Source organism: Calonectris borealis, chromosome 5 (assembly GCF_964195595.1).
Source record: "Calonectris borealis chromosome 5, bCalBor7.hap1.2, whole genome shotgun sequence".
NCBI lineage: Eukaryota > Metazoa > Chordata > Aves > Procellariiformes > Procellariidae > Calonectris > Calonectris borealis.
Window position 1 is genome coordinate 42,862,337 of NC_134316.1, and position 15,308 is coordinate 42,877,644.

Genomic DNA, 15,308 nt, shown 5'->3' on the forward strand with positions numbered 1-15,308 from the left:
AATTATCTTTTTTCTTCACAATAATCGATCTTGTCTAAAGCGTATCTGCATTTTCCTAATTAATACATGGAAAATAAATTTCCCCCCACATCGCTAATGTTTCTTAGGAACTGTTTGAAGATTTGATGATAAATACCAACTTTTGGTTTTCATAAACAACAGTACTACATTTTTGCAATATCCGCGTATTTAACAGCCTTCTAGTCCTACCCTGTGGGTCTCAGACACGCGAGTAGTCCCATCCTGTTCTGTGGAAATACAAATGGGAATTAAGGCTGCAGAAATAGGCTCCTGGTTCACACCTGACCATGTGTTAGGCAGCAATTAATGGCAAAGGAACAACGCAATCAATGAGCCTACAAGCTGCAGAATCACACGTCATGCCATGAGACCACAGGTGATGTGCAGATGGACTGTAGATCTGGCAAAGCAACTCTAAAATCACCACTCAGGTTGTAAGAGAATGCAGCTACATTTAAATACAACAGTGGAAAGAAATAAAAAATCAGCAATAAAAACATGTAGCTTGACATGGAAAATAGCCAGCATTGACTTCCACATGTCCTCCTAGACATCCTCCACCCATCACATCATTTGAAAAAAAAGTAAGAAATTAGTACAGAAATAAGCTTTTACACTGACCTTTTATTGCAGAAGTTGTAATTTCTCACCATCAAAACATGACAGCCACTGAACTTAGAGAATTACAACTGGGCAGGACTTTTGCCTTAAGCAGAATGCGTGTTGGACTGATGCAGCCTGATGCGCAGGTGGGTGGCAGAACAGACTCTTCCTTGTCCGCTTGGGTTGTTATGAAAACAAGCAGTAGATCTGAACAGTCAGTCACGGCTTCTGTTTTGGGATTTCCAAAACCCAGATTGCCTCCCTTCAAATTTTATTTTGCTCACCGTCACTGAGGCAACATGCAAAGACCTATTATCAAACTTTCTACTTACAAGCCAAAAAATCTGGCCAATTGATCTGGACTCTGAAATCAGGCAAAATAGCCATGATCTGTATGACAGATGTTGTTGAGGATAATTTAATGTTCAGTTCTTTTCACTTGAATCATGTTTGTATTCCAGTCACAGATGCTGATGATTGAATCACATCAGAGAGAGAGATCACAAGCTCAAGTCTCCCACCTCTGCTATAACACTTTCATGGTTTTTGTGAGACAATCTAGTAGTTGATAATAGCTGTACTTAAGGTCATATTCCATGTCATACCAGTAATTCACTGAGGAGATAAGAAAAAGGAAGAACATTTCTAAGGCTAGAAAGTAATGAATTACAAACGTGTTCATAGACTGGTTTACAGAGTTCAGCTAGTACAGGCTTCTCCCTGTTACTGACTGAACTTTGGAATGAGCAACTCTTTGACTACAGCCAAAAATAACGTAAGCAAACATTAGAGTTCTTTAACAGTGCTGTCAATGCCACTCTGTCTTAACCCAAACCAACTCCTCTTCAGACTCTATACTGGGGATTCCTTGGAGCAGAAGCTGGCAAAATGTTTAGGAACAGAAAATGTATGCTTCTATTTAGACCAAAAATACCAAATACGCTGCAAAGTTTAATATCTGGATAGGAACATCTCTTCCTCTGAGTGTGTAAGGAATAGCAAATTCACCACTACTTCACAACGGTCATCAATTAGACAGTGCTTTAATTCTGCTTCTCATTTTAATTTTGGTGTACGTCTCCTAGAAAAAATAAGTCAAGCAGTATAATATTGTACCAAGGGTTTTTGGAAGAGGCTATACTCCAGCTTCAGACATTCACTGGACCAGACCCAGAGAATATTGATTTTTCAAGTGTATACAGACTGTAGTGCAGTTAACAGACTAAAGGCCAAATAAACTCATCAACTCTTTAGCATTTCTGCTAGACAGAGAAAAAGAGAGTGGCCGGAGGCCTGCAACTGGAAACAATTCTACTACTTCTAAAAAATCTTTAAGGACTGATGCAGTAATACTGGGAAAAGATAATCAGAAATACTGCTTTACTGCTAGCTTGTCTTTTTATCACAGTATTGCAAATACTGAAAAAAGGGGCTTACAATATTTGCAGTGTTACACAAATACTAATGTTACATTGTTCAAAATACTGTATTCACTCTTCCTGGGCAGACAGGATTATTCCAGGTAAAGGACAGTGAAAAAACTCGTCCCCAAACCTTGCAAAACTTACAGGATATAATGAAAATACTTTGCATCACCCCCACCCCTCCACCTGCACCAAACAAGCAATGCTTGAAATTCTGGAACTCTTTTCAGGAAGGAAAAAAAAAAAGATAGAGAGAGATGATGATAAATCCTACGAAGAGATGACAAGACTTTCAATAAGCACAGGGGAACAGTAACACAAGCACAGGCTTATCAGCAAGGTAGGAGGCTGGGTCAGAGCAGATTCCAGCTCACATGACATCAGAGTATCTTCCACGTTGTATCTATATCCATGCCTAAAAGTCATACACTTTCTGGTTTCCTTTTCGTCCCCCAGATTCTTTTTTGCCAATGTGATAACGGTACACACAACATGCAGTTTCTCTGTGAAAGGTATGTAGATGACGAATTTGCAGTTAGCAGCCTGGGCAGACAAACTGCTTGGCTCCATGTTATAAACAGAAACTGGATCACGATCAGTGAATTACCTATCCTCCTCCAGACTTGACAACCAGAAAGACTTTTTCTTCTGCTACATCCCTAGCACTTGTCAACAATGCTATGAATTATAAGCAAAAGCGACTGCAAGGAGGTAGCCCCATGGCATCTGTCGAGATTGCTATTTCCTCCTGAGGGGAAGTGGATAACCTTAAAGGGACTTTTGGTCCCAGTTATGCTTTGCTGTAGCTGTTCTGCTCTAGCTGCATACCCACCACAGCTCAAAAACATATTCGGAAATACTGTGTATTTTACCTGCTATACAGCCATGTGACTGCTGAACATGATGGAACCAGAGAGAAGGCAGGTATAACATCTCACCAGCTTTCACTGTACACTGCAAAGGTTTTGCCTGAGCATACTCTGGATACCGTTCCAGATTCGGGTTCAATGGGTCCAGGGGGATCCAGGGCACCTAAAAGCAAAAGAGTTTGTATATGGTACTGACCCTGGCAAAAAAATCCAGCAAGCTTCTGGAAAAACAACTGATAACCAAACTTACTAGGTTACAAAACATGTATTTTGCCTAGCAAAACAGGTACAGCTACACAGCTTTCCACATTCAACTGGGAATAGGTCAAGGATGCAAAAATTTGCCTCCTTCAGTGAAGCATTTCTAATTAGGGAAAAGGTGTTAAACGTCAGCCATGAAATTTCAGTCTCGTGGCATATTTTCAGAACACCTCCAGCCCCTTGAGTCACTTGCTCCTCCTACATTCAGTACTTCAGTATTTTACCTGCACCACTCTTTTTAGCAATTCCTTTCTTCTTCTAAAGTTCTCTGGTCTAATTTTATCCCCAGGAGCTAAAACCCCCCTTCCTGCTGGGAAATCTCTCTTGCCTGCATTCATTTCTTCTATGCCCTACAGAGTTATAAACCTCAGTACTCCACCTTACTGCATTACAGGAATGCTCCCATGAGATTCCATGAGCATGACTCTGGCAACAGAGAAAAAGCCCCAGCTCAAGTTCAGCTGTAGCATTAGTCACACATTGCAGAGGCAAAAGGAGAGAGATTAGATACAAAAGGCTACTGAGTTTTTGTAAAGTGCCTCCAGATCTATACATTTTAATCAAATAAATATTGCTACTACTAAGAGAACACAATTTATTCATTGAGACGGATATGTTTTATTGTACTGGGTGATACTGCTGTAGAGCAAAATCTAGCCCTGAGTAGAGGGCCGAAAGAAAGTGAATGCAGAGGAGTCTATTTCAGTCTTAATGAAATCAATTCCTTTATTGTTGATTCATTTAAAAGTCCTTTACTGGATTTGTTTAAGTTTGGTGCAAGGAAGACATTTTATGATATCAATGGCGTCAGGTGTGCAGTAAAAATCTTTTCTGAAAGCTGAGTATCCTTTGCGAATAGTAAAATACAAGTGAAATATCCAGACGTTCTTTTTCCAGTAATGAAGGATTTCTAAATATCAACCAATATGCTCAGTTTGAGGGCTCAGCAGTGCTCAAAACTATCTTTACTGTATTGACTGTGTTCTTTATATACTTTTTACCTTATCTGCACTCTTCTCATCCACAATTTGAAATGACCCATCTTCTGATACCTGGTAGGTTGCTGGCTGATAGAGCTCTGGAACCACAGAAAGAATTAAATTACACAACTCAGTGTAGTACTCAGAGAAACTAATGGCAGGGCATGTCACACTTTCACCAAGTAGAAGAAAAATTAAGACGAAACCATTTTCAACTTACTGTCCTTCCCTTTGTCCATTTCAATTTTTATCCAGTTTCTTAATTTTTTTTTTTTTTTAAGTCAGTCTGAATAATGAACTGCCTTCCTGTTTGGAATTCCAACCTTCTTTCTTCACAGGAATTATTCTCCTCAAAACGCATTTTACTCCTGGTCCTATTTTGTTCCAGTAACTGTCTTGTTTCCCTTTCAGAAGTCATAAATGCATCGTTCTATACTCTGGCATTTCTTCTTAGGTCAGTCTAGCAAGATAGCACTCACAAGAGTTATTAGTGACTTGTGGTCAGCCTTTCACTCTAATTTTATCCCACAGGGCTCATCAACTGCTTCAGATACTGCAGGTTGCTTTTCTTTCATTGCTTCAGCAAATGTGGTTTTCTAAGCCCTCCCTTGAGAGAGTTTCTCTCCTTTAACCTGATGTTCAAAAAGATGGAGTCATCTTTTTACTACACACTATAAAATCTAAGCATTATCTCTGTTCTATGCTTTAACAGTAACTTGTTTTACAAAGTATGACTCATATGACATACGTGTTTCATACATTCACATACACATGACACCACCTCTCCTATGTAGAAAGGCAGAGACAGATGGGGTTGTTCAGCCTGAAGAAGAGAAGGCTCTGGGGAAACCTTATTGCAACTTTTCAATATATAAAGGGGGCTTATAAGAAAAAGAAAGACTTTTTACCAAGGCCTATAGGGACACGACAAGGGGCAACAGTTTCAAACTGATAGAGGGTAGATTTAGATTGGATATAAGGAAGAAATTGTTTACGATAAGGGTTGTGAGACACTGGAACAGGTTGCCCAGAGAAGTTGTGGATGCCCCGTCATTGCAAGTGTCAAGGTCAGGTTGGATGGGGCTTTGAGCAACGTGGTCTAGTGAATGGCTGGGGGGATGGACTAGAGCATCTTAAAGGTCCCTTCCAACCCAAACCATTCCATGATTCTATGATTTCAAGGTTGTAAACAAAATAAAACCAGTATAATTAAAATAATGTAGCAGCACACATATCTAGGCAAAATTATATTAGTGTCATACAGCACTCTGCATTCACTTAATCTAAAAGTTTGAAAGTCATAGAATGGGAAAATAAAGTCTTATTTTATGAGGCATAAAGTTAAGCTGTCCATCTTCTAGATGACACTGCAACATAACAAACTACTACTTTGCACATAGGAAAGCAACATAAAGAAACAGAAAACGGGCAATGAGAAGTAATGCTGCCGTAAGAATCTCTTTTTTCATTTCTCCAGTTTTCAAAGATTCAGTTAGTAACTTCAATATTTCATTAAATTATAACTTATTTTTCAGCTTCCTGCCTTTTTTCCTAGAGAAAAGAATGAGCAGGCAGAATCCAAAGCTGTTAAACATCAAAGATGACATGCTACCATACTGATAAGATACTTAAATAATTTAAATATTCTGAAGCTGAAGAGACTGCCCTGAGTATCAATGAACTTTACAGGACTGGAAAACCCTACCTCAGAATGATGTTTGTGTTACAAACTACCTGCAGCATGAAATAGAAGAGATTTCTGTTCACACTGGAAAGCGTAACACCGCATAAACCTCAAAATGTTATCTCTGCTTCCTTTTTCATATCTTTCAATATTTTAGTCGCTCCTCCTTCCAACCTCCAGACATACTGCATAGGAAATTATGTACCATATGGGATGAAGGGACGGTCACTCGGTGGATGCAGTAGAAAATGTTTCTCTCCAGATATCACACAGTACAAGTTCTCATAATGATCTTTATGCACTAGGATTGAGAAAAAAAGAGATATGGAGAAAGAGTGAAAATCAGTGTTATTTCCTCCTCTACATCAGAAACTATAGTAAACTGAAAGTGTCAGCGTGTCCTCTTATTATCAGGCTGCTTCCTCCTGTTGCAGCCACTGGGAGTGGAAAGTAACAATACAATGTTGTAGCAAACGTATTCAAAGAAGCAAATTGTCAGTGCCTTGCCTGACACAGTCTCAGGTAGATGCACCCGGAGACGCAGCAGCAAGAGGCTGCAGAAGTGCCGGAGACAGAATGCAAAAAAGCACGTTAAAGTAAAACTGCCTTGTCAGAAAAAAACACACGGTGCTACTGAGCCGCTAACGCAAAACAAGCCCGCTGAAACCTGTGCTGAAAGCACGCAGAAGACTTACGGCGCCATACAATACGTACAAGATGTCACAGCAGCTGATTCCCCAAGCCAGAAATTCACAGCATCAGGCTTCTTCCCTGTATGGTTAGGGAATAGAGAAATGTTGCCAACCAAAAAAGAATTTGAAGTGTCATGTTTAAAAGCGTTTCAAATAATTTTCCGCCAATTTCTGCCAAATTCTTTAACTTCCTTCATAACTATGACAGGTTTCATTGCAAAGAGCACTCTGTGAGCAACAGCAACCTCCTTCCACACTAGAAGCCACTGTAGTGCCCATTAGACTTCATGACATAGTATCATCCATCCCCAAATCGACGGTTACAACCCTTTGTTTCCACATCCTGAATCCCTAAGACTTAGCTCACAGAGAAACCGCAGCACATCTACATACAGTTGCAAAAAGAAGGTGAGATCACAGTAAATCTTTTTCATTCAAATTTTAAGGAAAGACATGCTGTAAAATAGAAGCCAACTGAAACAGAACAGCATTTAACTAGAAACAAATATCTGTAATTTTACCAAAGGGGGTGGGGGCTGTGTGTTGTTTCGCTCGTTTGTTATGCCAGCTTTGGTAGCAACAGCATGAATCCGAGTCAAAACATGACTCTAAATCAGAGAAAAGCCACTAAATGAAAAGTGCTATATGGCTCTACCACCACATTGTTTCAGTTGTGATGGTCCCAATACACAACTTGAGATACTGATTCTGGAGTAACTCAAACGCAAAACTCGGATTACTCTATTATTAAGTATTTTCCCACTTCTACTTTCTAAGGGGATGAAACCAAACTGAGCTGTGGCATTCAGAAACAGAACAAACATTCACCATGTACCTCACATGATTGTTTCACAGCTCCATACAAAATATTTACTGAATATAGGAGAAACAGAAGGTTTACCAAGTGCCTCAGTCATCCATGGTATGTCAGGCTGCACATCACAGACAAGTTCAGGGAACTCCTCGGTGAGGTTTGAACACTGCTTCTGCACATAGAATACGTTGGGAGAGGTCACTTTCTTCTCCACAATGTCCAAAAAGTCCATGAAAAGCATTTGGCGCTCCTCTGGCATGACAAAACGGTCCTGAAACACCGCATCTGCATAACCATTTGGTGTTACTGCCACACTCACTACCTTGGGACCTACTACCTCCCTGCAAAATAAACCAAAGGTTTATAGCCACACCTGCAATTGGCCCATATATTGGACAGTGGTTACTTTAAAAAGAACATGTTTCATGGCCAGCAAAAATAAGCAGCCTGGCTTTCCATGGATGGGTGTCTCTAGACTAGATTTTCTACTGTCTGATACAGTCTCTGGCAGTCTGCTCTGATTGCGGTCAAAGCAACCACAGTATCTTTCACCTCTCTAAATTCTCTTGTGTCTAACAGGTGAGTTCACAAAGGAGGTCCCTTTTCCTCCGTGCAGGCAGAGGGCCCTCTTCAGCCACTTCTTTTCATGAGTCATGGCCAAGCTTGACGTTCTCGGGACTGCTCAACCCAGCCAAACCTGGGCAGCCATATGTTCAAAAGCAATCGAGGAGGGAGAAAGGGCAGAGAGAGACTGACAGACACACGCATCACGAGGCTAACAGCCCTTATTTCTGTGAGAAATTTAATTTTAAACCCATAGATTTTAGGCCTAATCAGAAATCCCCTCTCAAAAAAGAACTTTAAAAAAAAAAAAAAGTCATTGTTAAAACACTCATCATTTGTTGTTTTTTTTTTAAAAAACACAAGGTGTACTCAGTCACAAACAAGTCAGTCTGTTCTTACAGCTACAATCCCAGTCCAACTGGGAGGCTACAGGGTGGAGAGCACTGGCCAGAGCACAGCCATCAGACTGGGTTTGAATAGCCGGGGTCTGTTGGCTGCACACAGACAAAACACCCACCCTTCATACTGCCTGGGAACTGGTCAGGACAGTACGTTTGCAGGAAGAAATGCTCATGTGAGTTTGGCAAGACTGCCCGCCTTCATACAGAAGCAAGGAAGAATCTGAGCTAATCTTACAGATAGAAACAAAGATTAATGATATCAACCGAAGCTGACCACCAGTCCTGCTCCAAAGCTCGTTCATACCTGAGGTACGCTGAGGTCCATTTCTTCAGAGCCGGCCAGTGGCTGATGGCATTCTGAATTATACAAGGTTTATTCGGACTCACCCATTCTCGATAAAACTCCAGCGGGGACGGAGGCCTGTCAAGATAGGGTACGGACTCCGTCCACCCCAGCTCTGTCCAGGCAAACGAGAAACAGTTACTCAGCATCCCGAGAGAAGCGCCCTCTGCTAGCACGCTAACTGGCTTCAAACCCCACACCACAGGCGCTCAACTAAAGCAAGCAGCGTCCCCCCCAGCTCCAGAAATCCCTCTGTTAAAGCCCAGAGGCTGTTAGGGAGGGTTTCAGTGCCAGAATACCTCAGGTCGTCGCCGGGCTACTCTCCCGTCAGCCACAGCTTATTCCACAGGCGGCCATGCTGTGGGCCCACAGGAGAGCGGGCATGAAGGAAGTACCTTACAGGAGATGCACCTCCGATACAGAGATATACCTCAGGAAAGTTTTTGGAAGCTGGAATAATGCTATTTTATACACAGGAAAACAACCTAAAAGAGTCGCTTTCTCGAGTTTTGTTTTCTTTTTGCAGCAGCCTTTCTACTGCTTCTTCACCTTGGAAACATTTGGCTGAAAACAGAACAGGAGCGTGGATGCTCCAGTTCAACCCACGCAGGTGCCATTTGCGGCTGCTGCGGCCCAGTCGGGGCGCCGAGGCGGCCCGAGATCGAGTTCTTGTTCCCGCAGGGCGGGCTGGGGCCGGCGGGCAGGCGGCGGCTCCCGGCGCAGGCCCCCGCGCCCGCCGCTCGCGCACGACCGTTACAGGCGGGGCCACCTCAGCCCCTTCCCGCCCAGCTCCCCCCCTCCCCCGGCCCCCTCCTGCCCTCCCGGCCGTGCCTGCTGCCCAGCGCTCACCGCGGGCCTCCCGCGGGAAGGCGGCCAGGCAGCCCCTGACGGCCCGCAGCGCCGCGCCCTCCGCCATGCCCGCGCCGCCGCCTGCGCAGCCCGGCCCCGGCGGAGGAGGCACCGCCCGCCGCCTCCTCCCTCCCGCGCCGCGGCCCTTTCTGCCCCCCCCACCCCGAAAAGGAAATCCCGGGCGCTGCTCGCGAGGGGGTGGCGCAGCTCGGTAAGAAATGGTCACATTTTTATTGAAACAGTTTAAGACACGGAGTACAAATGAATACAGAGTTAAAAACAGCTCCCGGAGGAAGCCTCACAGTGCAAAAAAAAAAAACCCAACAAACGATTTTTATTATTTTTTTCCCAAATAATTAAAAAAAAAAGACATTTTAAAGGATTATTTTATCTAAAGCCGAAAGTATAAAAACACACAATTATAAATAAAGCAGGAAGGATTTGTTTTTTGAACGGGTGAAGGACAAGGGCAGTGTTGGAGCAGACGGGCGGTGCCTGCCCGCTGCCCAGGAGCGGACATGGCTTATTCCTAACGCTGCTGCCCCGGGCATCCCCCCTCCGCGCTCTACAGCGGGTGACCCAGGCGAATGCAGCCCCAGCCGGCCCCGCGTTACTTACACACACGATCTGAAATACGGGACGTGCTGGTCTCATCCAGAGAAGGGAGCACCTGCTCGCTCAGGGGCTGCTGTAAGACCTGTCTATTATTTTAATGAGGTGGTTGTCATTTAGTACCCTGGATGCTACAGATCCAATGGGGTGGGGTGGGGGGAGACAACGTACACATGCATGAATTTACCAATGGTGTTTAAATACCTGTATTTCATTTTTTCTTATATATAATTATATACAGATTCTTTCTTTTAAAAAAATTAAGTTCGTATGTTTCTACTCCCGGAAAGAAACGTCCCGATTCCTCTGAGTCACGATGAAGTCTGCAAAGCAGGGGACTGGGGAGGGGGCTGCTGTAAGGCCTGCCCCAACCTGGGAGGTTCCATGGAAAGGAGAGGACAACCTGAGAGAAGAGGTGGAAGAAACGCAGGCTCCCATACACACAGCTCCTGGGTGCTACCGAGGGACAGAGAGGAGGAAGGGGTTACCCTGCCTGCAGCAGGAAATAAAACAGAAAGAGTTTGCTGCCCTCCCAGGCTGCAGCCCTTCCTTCTGCACCAGTTCAGAGGGCCCAAGAATGAACCACGGGGTCCCAACAGGGAAAGTAATACTATTTACAAGGTGGAAAAAAACCCCCAACATATATTCTCATTTCGACCAGGAATGTTGGGTTGGAGGGGACAAAAATGTATGCAAAGAGGACAGGTAGGTCCAAATTATTTTTTCAGGCTTTATGTTAAACAAATAACTTGTCTTATACAGATATCTGGTTGTGCCTATACCAACACCCACACAAACCAGTAAGAGGGATCACAAACCGGTAAGAGGGATAGACTCAAGTTTATTACTTCCTCCCACAAGCCTCTTCACTTCCCAGGCAGTTACCGTTCGGTATTTCTCTACCTGGCCCAATGGACAGCCTGTGGTGAAACATATTCACAAGGTGCAACGAAATGCAATGCATTTACGCTCTCTTTGTTCCGTAAACTAGAATTTTTAGGAATATTTCCTACTGCCAGCAATAGGAAGTTAGCAGGGAAGAATCAGTTGGCTCAGTCTCAAATTATAAAGAGCAACACTATCACCTCACCCCTCTCAGCAACAAACTTGTGGCACCAGCATCTCTTTTACGGGGCTTCTACCACTCAATTCGTAACATCCAAGCCTTGGGCAAACAGCTCACGACTTTGCCGTTTAAGAAAAAACAGTTGCTTAAAGGACAGCAAGCGAAGAAACGAGAGGCCCAATAGGACATACTTAAAAACAATCCCCTTCCAATTCATTCTTCAATTACAGATCACCGTCTCAGTCCTAAATCTACGTTCCTGAAGCCTTTCTGCACTACATCTTTCACAGGTATTGGCCAAATGGTGTTCCTCAGGCCAAGACTATCTCTACCTCTACTCTGTTTTTCTGTGTGCCCTTCATACACTATTCTAATTTATTTTAAACTACACAACCATCATCCAGCTGATCTACTTGCCGACACTTCTCTTACCATCATTCTGATCAGGTTTTACCTCTGGTTTCCCGTATGCAGCCATGACCCCAAGCAAAACCCATTCCAGGAAGCAAAACCCACTGTGATGAGCTTAAAAATCAGATTTGCTTCACGCAACTCATTTCCGAGGAGCTTTGTGTCTTATCTCTATGCCAGCTTCACTGGTTGTTGCTCTTTACCTTAATGGGAATTTCATTCTCGCCACTGGCTGTTCTGTATCATCGCTGACCCTTTTCGTTACTACCTCAAAGTTTAAATAATAAAATGGAATAAAATTGCACAGGGAAGTAATATAAAGGACCCTTAAACCGTTATCACCAGTACCAAAAGATACCTGGGTTGAAGGGACTGCTATTTTACCTGAGTGTCTTGTGGTCCCAGTACAGCAAGAAATTTCCTGTATGCTAGGACATATGTTCACAGTCTGAAAGTGGAGGAACTAATCACCTCAAAAGCAAGCTTGACCCACACTAACTCCATCACAGACCCAACACGCCTGCCATCATACATTCCACTCACGGCATCTCCAGCACACCTTTTCACTCAAGGAAACTGCCAGAAATTTCCTCTCTGGTTTTCAACTTGCCTTCCTTTGCAAAACCTGTCTGTGCAAGAGAAGCTGCCCATGGGACCGAGGACACCAGCTGATTCAGCACAATGCAGCGCTGAGGCAAGACTAGAAAGTAACACTTTTAGAGTTTCAGTAAAAGCCCATGGAAGGAAAGGTTAGCAAGGACACCTGAAACATGATTAGGCAGATTTACATTACAGGCAGAAGTAGCTGGAAAGCTCTCAATGTGCTCCCCATACTGCCAAGTCGTGAAGCACTCGGCAGTGGTGATCAGCCAGCAAACCTGTTCGGGGGGGAGCGAGAACAGCACATTATCCAACCCTGGAGTTATTTGGAAGAAATACGTCATCCTACACCAGTCTGGCCAGCCCAGTAGAAAAAAAGACTGCACTGCAGATCTCCAGTCACAGAAAGACAAGAAGTCAACAGACCACATTTCCGAGTGCCGCAGGGTTTCAAAGAGATGACAGCCAGGACAGTAAAATGAAAGAAAACTGCTTCAAGCCTGTAACCTGTGGAACCAAGTGGTGCAGCCTGGCTGCCTTTGAGTGACTTCCACAGATGCTAGCAGTCTTTCTCCCACTGAAAGCTCGTAGCTTGCATTAGTTTTATGGATTACACTGCTCTACCTTAAAATAAATACAAGACAGACTGGAGATGGAGGAAGAAATAAAGCATTTTGTATATCTGTCCCTGTTGTGGAAAGGAGTGGGAGTAAGAGGGAAGGTGCTGAAGAATTTCATTGGTTTGAAATTTTTTTTCTTAGATTATCATTGACCAAAAAACATCACTGGACAGTTTTAAGCCACAACAAACACAAGTTAGCATGGGCTTAGAGAAGCTCCACAGGGTGAGAAGAGTATTGCACACACAAATGCAAGAAGGAAAGATTTTCTGTTTCTCAGACAAGAAATTAATGGAAAGCAAAGATGCTGGGGGCAGGGCAAATGGTGGTAATCATGTCCCAAAATATCTTGTTTGAAATTCTTGGGAAACCATTTTCTCTGGGTAGTTGAAACAGTTTTACAAAAGGTAAAAGAACCCCAGCTTTCTTGGGACGTAAATATTCTGTTTTCCTGGAAAAGCAAGAAGAAAACATTTTCCTATCCCACTGAAATGAACAAATGACACGGATGAACTGTTGCACTGAAGATCTCTCAAATCCGGAGTTACACTGTAAGGGATGGAAACCAGCTTTTCCATGTCACTTCTCAACAAATAAATCATCACCCCAAATTTCCCAGTCATGATAACATCAAAGTCAATATCCAATTCCTAATCATGCAAGGTGGCAGAAACAAACTTTCATATTTCTATTTAAATCCCATTTTTAAAATGTCTGCAGAAAACCCAGTCTGAAGTATCAATAGAATGTCAAATTCCAGATTAAAAATACCACTACTGAATTCACTAAGTAATCTCCAAAGAGTGGTCTAAGGGTTGCAGAGCCTTCCCCCAGAGGTGAATGCAGATAAAATACAGTGTAGGGACTGTCTTGAAACAAAAGAAAAGCAGACAGGGTTGTCATGACAACAACAGGATTACTCCAGGTAACAAAACTAAGGCAGGAAAAGAAAGAATAGCAAGACAAGATTTAAGCAGAAAACAGTTCATTAATTGCACAGACACTCCAGCCTGTCTCCCCGTTGGGGATTTATAATACAGAGATTGTTTCTCGCTGGGATATGGCAAAGGGATTGACAGTTTTTGTAAAAGGACAAAGATAATAGCCGCAAACATGACATAGAGCAACAGTCAGAAAAATAAATTAATAAATAAACCCACTAAAAGTCTGCTTCTTGATTCTCATGAAGCCTTGGAGAGGAAGGGATTGGCTTCACTTGGACTCCTTTGTTTTTAGTCAGCAGTTCAGAATTTCTTGGATAAACTGGATTTTCTTTGTTTCTTAGGTGCCAAACATCCTGACCTCCTGGCTATGAAGAAATTTCAAGGCAATTTCTCCAAACTCCTCTTTCAAGACTTTGTCTAGAGACAGGAAGTTGAAGACCATTGGGGAAAAAATATTAAAATTGTGGCCAGCACATTGCTAAGAATTAGAGCAAGTCAGATGTAGGGGCCTGAGGAAATCAATTTACAGAGGTCTCCCCACCAGCCCTAGACCAGTGCAATGATAGCATTGGTCTGAAGCTCTCTCTGTGGTCCTCGTCTTGGGATTATTTCTGTGTATTCACAAACACCTGAAAGCCACCCCCTTAGAGTTTTTTGTCCATGCGTCGTTCCACAGCTTGTAGCAATAGCTCTGAGTACTGTTCCAGCAAAGCTAGTGTCTGCTCATCTCCCAAGCTCTTGGGACTCGGTAGATTGGCACCACATCCCTCATTCAGCGGGCTAGTGGTATCTTGTGGCTTCACCAGTACCTCCTTAACCTTTGGAAGCTCCTCCTCATCCTTCAAAGAGTCCAATTCTTTCTTCATTGAGGAGAATGTTTCTGTCAGGAGGCCTGCTATTTTATCTTTGTCAGTAGAAGACTCCGTATCATTTAACACCTGAAAACAGAGGGAAAAGAAAAAAAAGAATGCGTTGGGGTTTAGGTAGAGCACCAAGTAAGCAGTTTCAGCCCGTTAGGGAAGTGAAGCCATGAAGATTTGCAGACCACTCAAGTGTCCTTTTCTTCAACATTCGAGACTGCCAATTTAGTCATGTATCAGGGCATGCATCCAATACTGCTAGTTACTACACAAAACCCAGGGGCATTACTCCAATAGGATAGAGATGGGAAGCACATTTTTGGGTAGTGTCCCCCTTATACGGGGTCTAAGGAGATGCTACGTTTCCCAGCTGCAGCACAGGGCCAGTCTCCTTTTCTTCCTGTCTGCCAGATGCAGCTGGTCACAGGAACAGGGCAAGGTCAGAGAGCTAACGCAAGCGCTAAGGCCAGAGCTGCAGAGGACCACGTGGCAGAAGCTCACTGTGGAAGTTTCACGCTTATTACAGGAGACTTGACAGATCAGTGCTAAGCAAAGAAACAAAGAGCTGTTATATTGCTCTGCATGTAACTCTGGTCTGGCAGTGAGAGGGACAGGAGAGCGGTCGCTCCCTCTCACAGCTGGATTCCCATGGTATCTCACATTTGCTAATCCTTTTCCCAGGCATCAAAG

General features: G+C 43.4%; 2 protein-coding genes across 2 annotated transcripts in view; both read right to left on the minus strand.

The window, feature by feature from the left end:
* Positions 1-22: 22 nt before the first annotated feature.
* On the minus strand, positions 23-9,590 carry JMJD7 (jumonji domain containing 7). Its single transcript, XM_075152094.1, has 8 exons — positions 9,506-9,590; positions 8,618-8,771; positions 7,436-7,689; positions 6,557-6,613; positions 6,048-6,143; positions 4,180-4,256; positions 2,921-3,080; positions 23-1,239 (listed from the first exon to the last, which is right to left on the minus strand). The coding sequence occupies exons 1-8, from the start codon at positions 9,570-9,572 to the stop codon at positions 1,151-1,153; spliced, it is 954 nt and encodes a 317-aa protein (XP_075008195.1). The 5' UTR covers positions 9,573-9,590; the 3' UTR covers positions 23-1,150.
* A 219-nt stretch (positions 9,591-9,809) lies between these two features.
* The window catches only part of MAPKBP1 (mitogen-activated protein kinase binding protein 1), a 102,001-nt gene continuing 96,502 nt past the window's right edge, over positions 9,810-15,308 (minus strand). The window contains exon 30 of the mRNA XM_075152095.1: positions 9,810-14,696. Within this exon, the coding sequence (XP_075008196.1) occupies positions 14,403-14,696 (294 nt within the window). The 3' untranslated portion in view covers positions 9,810-14,402. The remainder of the gene's footprint in view (positions 14,697-15,308) is intronic.

Bases quoted from the DNA above. Each gene is read 5' to 3' on its own strand.
- JMJD7 (XM_075152094.1), bottom strand. From the start codon at position 9,572: ATGGCGGAGGGCGCGGCGCTGCGGGCCGTCAGGGGCTGCCTGGCCGCC. The intron at 8,772-9,505 runs GTGAGCGCTGGG...TTGCCTGGACAG, and splicing joins CTTCCCGCGGGAGGCCCGCG to AGCTGGGGTGGACGGAGTCC. The intron at 4,257-6,047 runs GTACATAATTTC...CTGTGGTTCCAG, and splicing joins CCGTCCCTTCATCCCATATG to AGCTCTATCAGCCAGCAACC.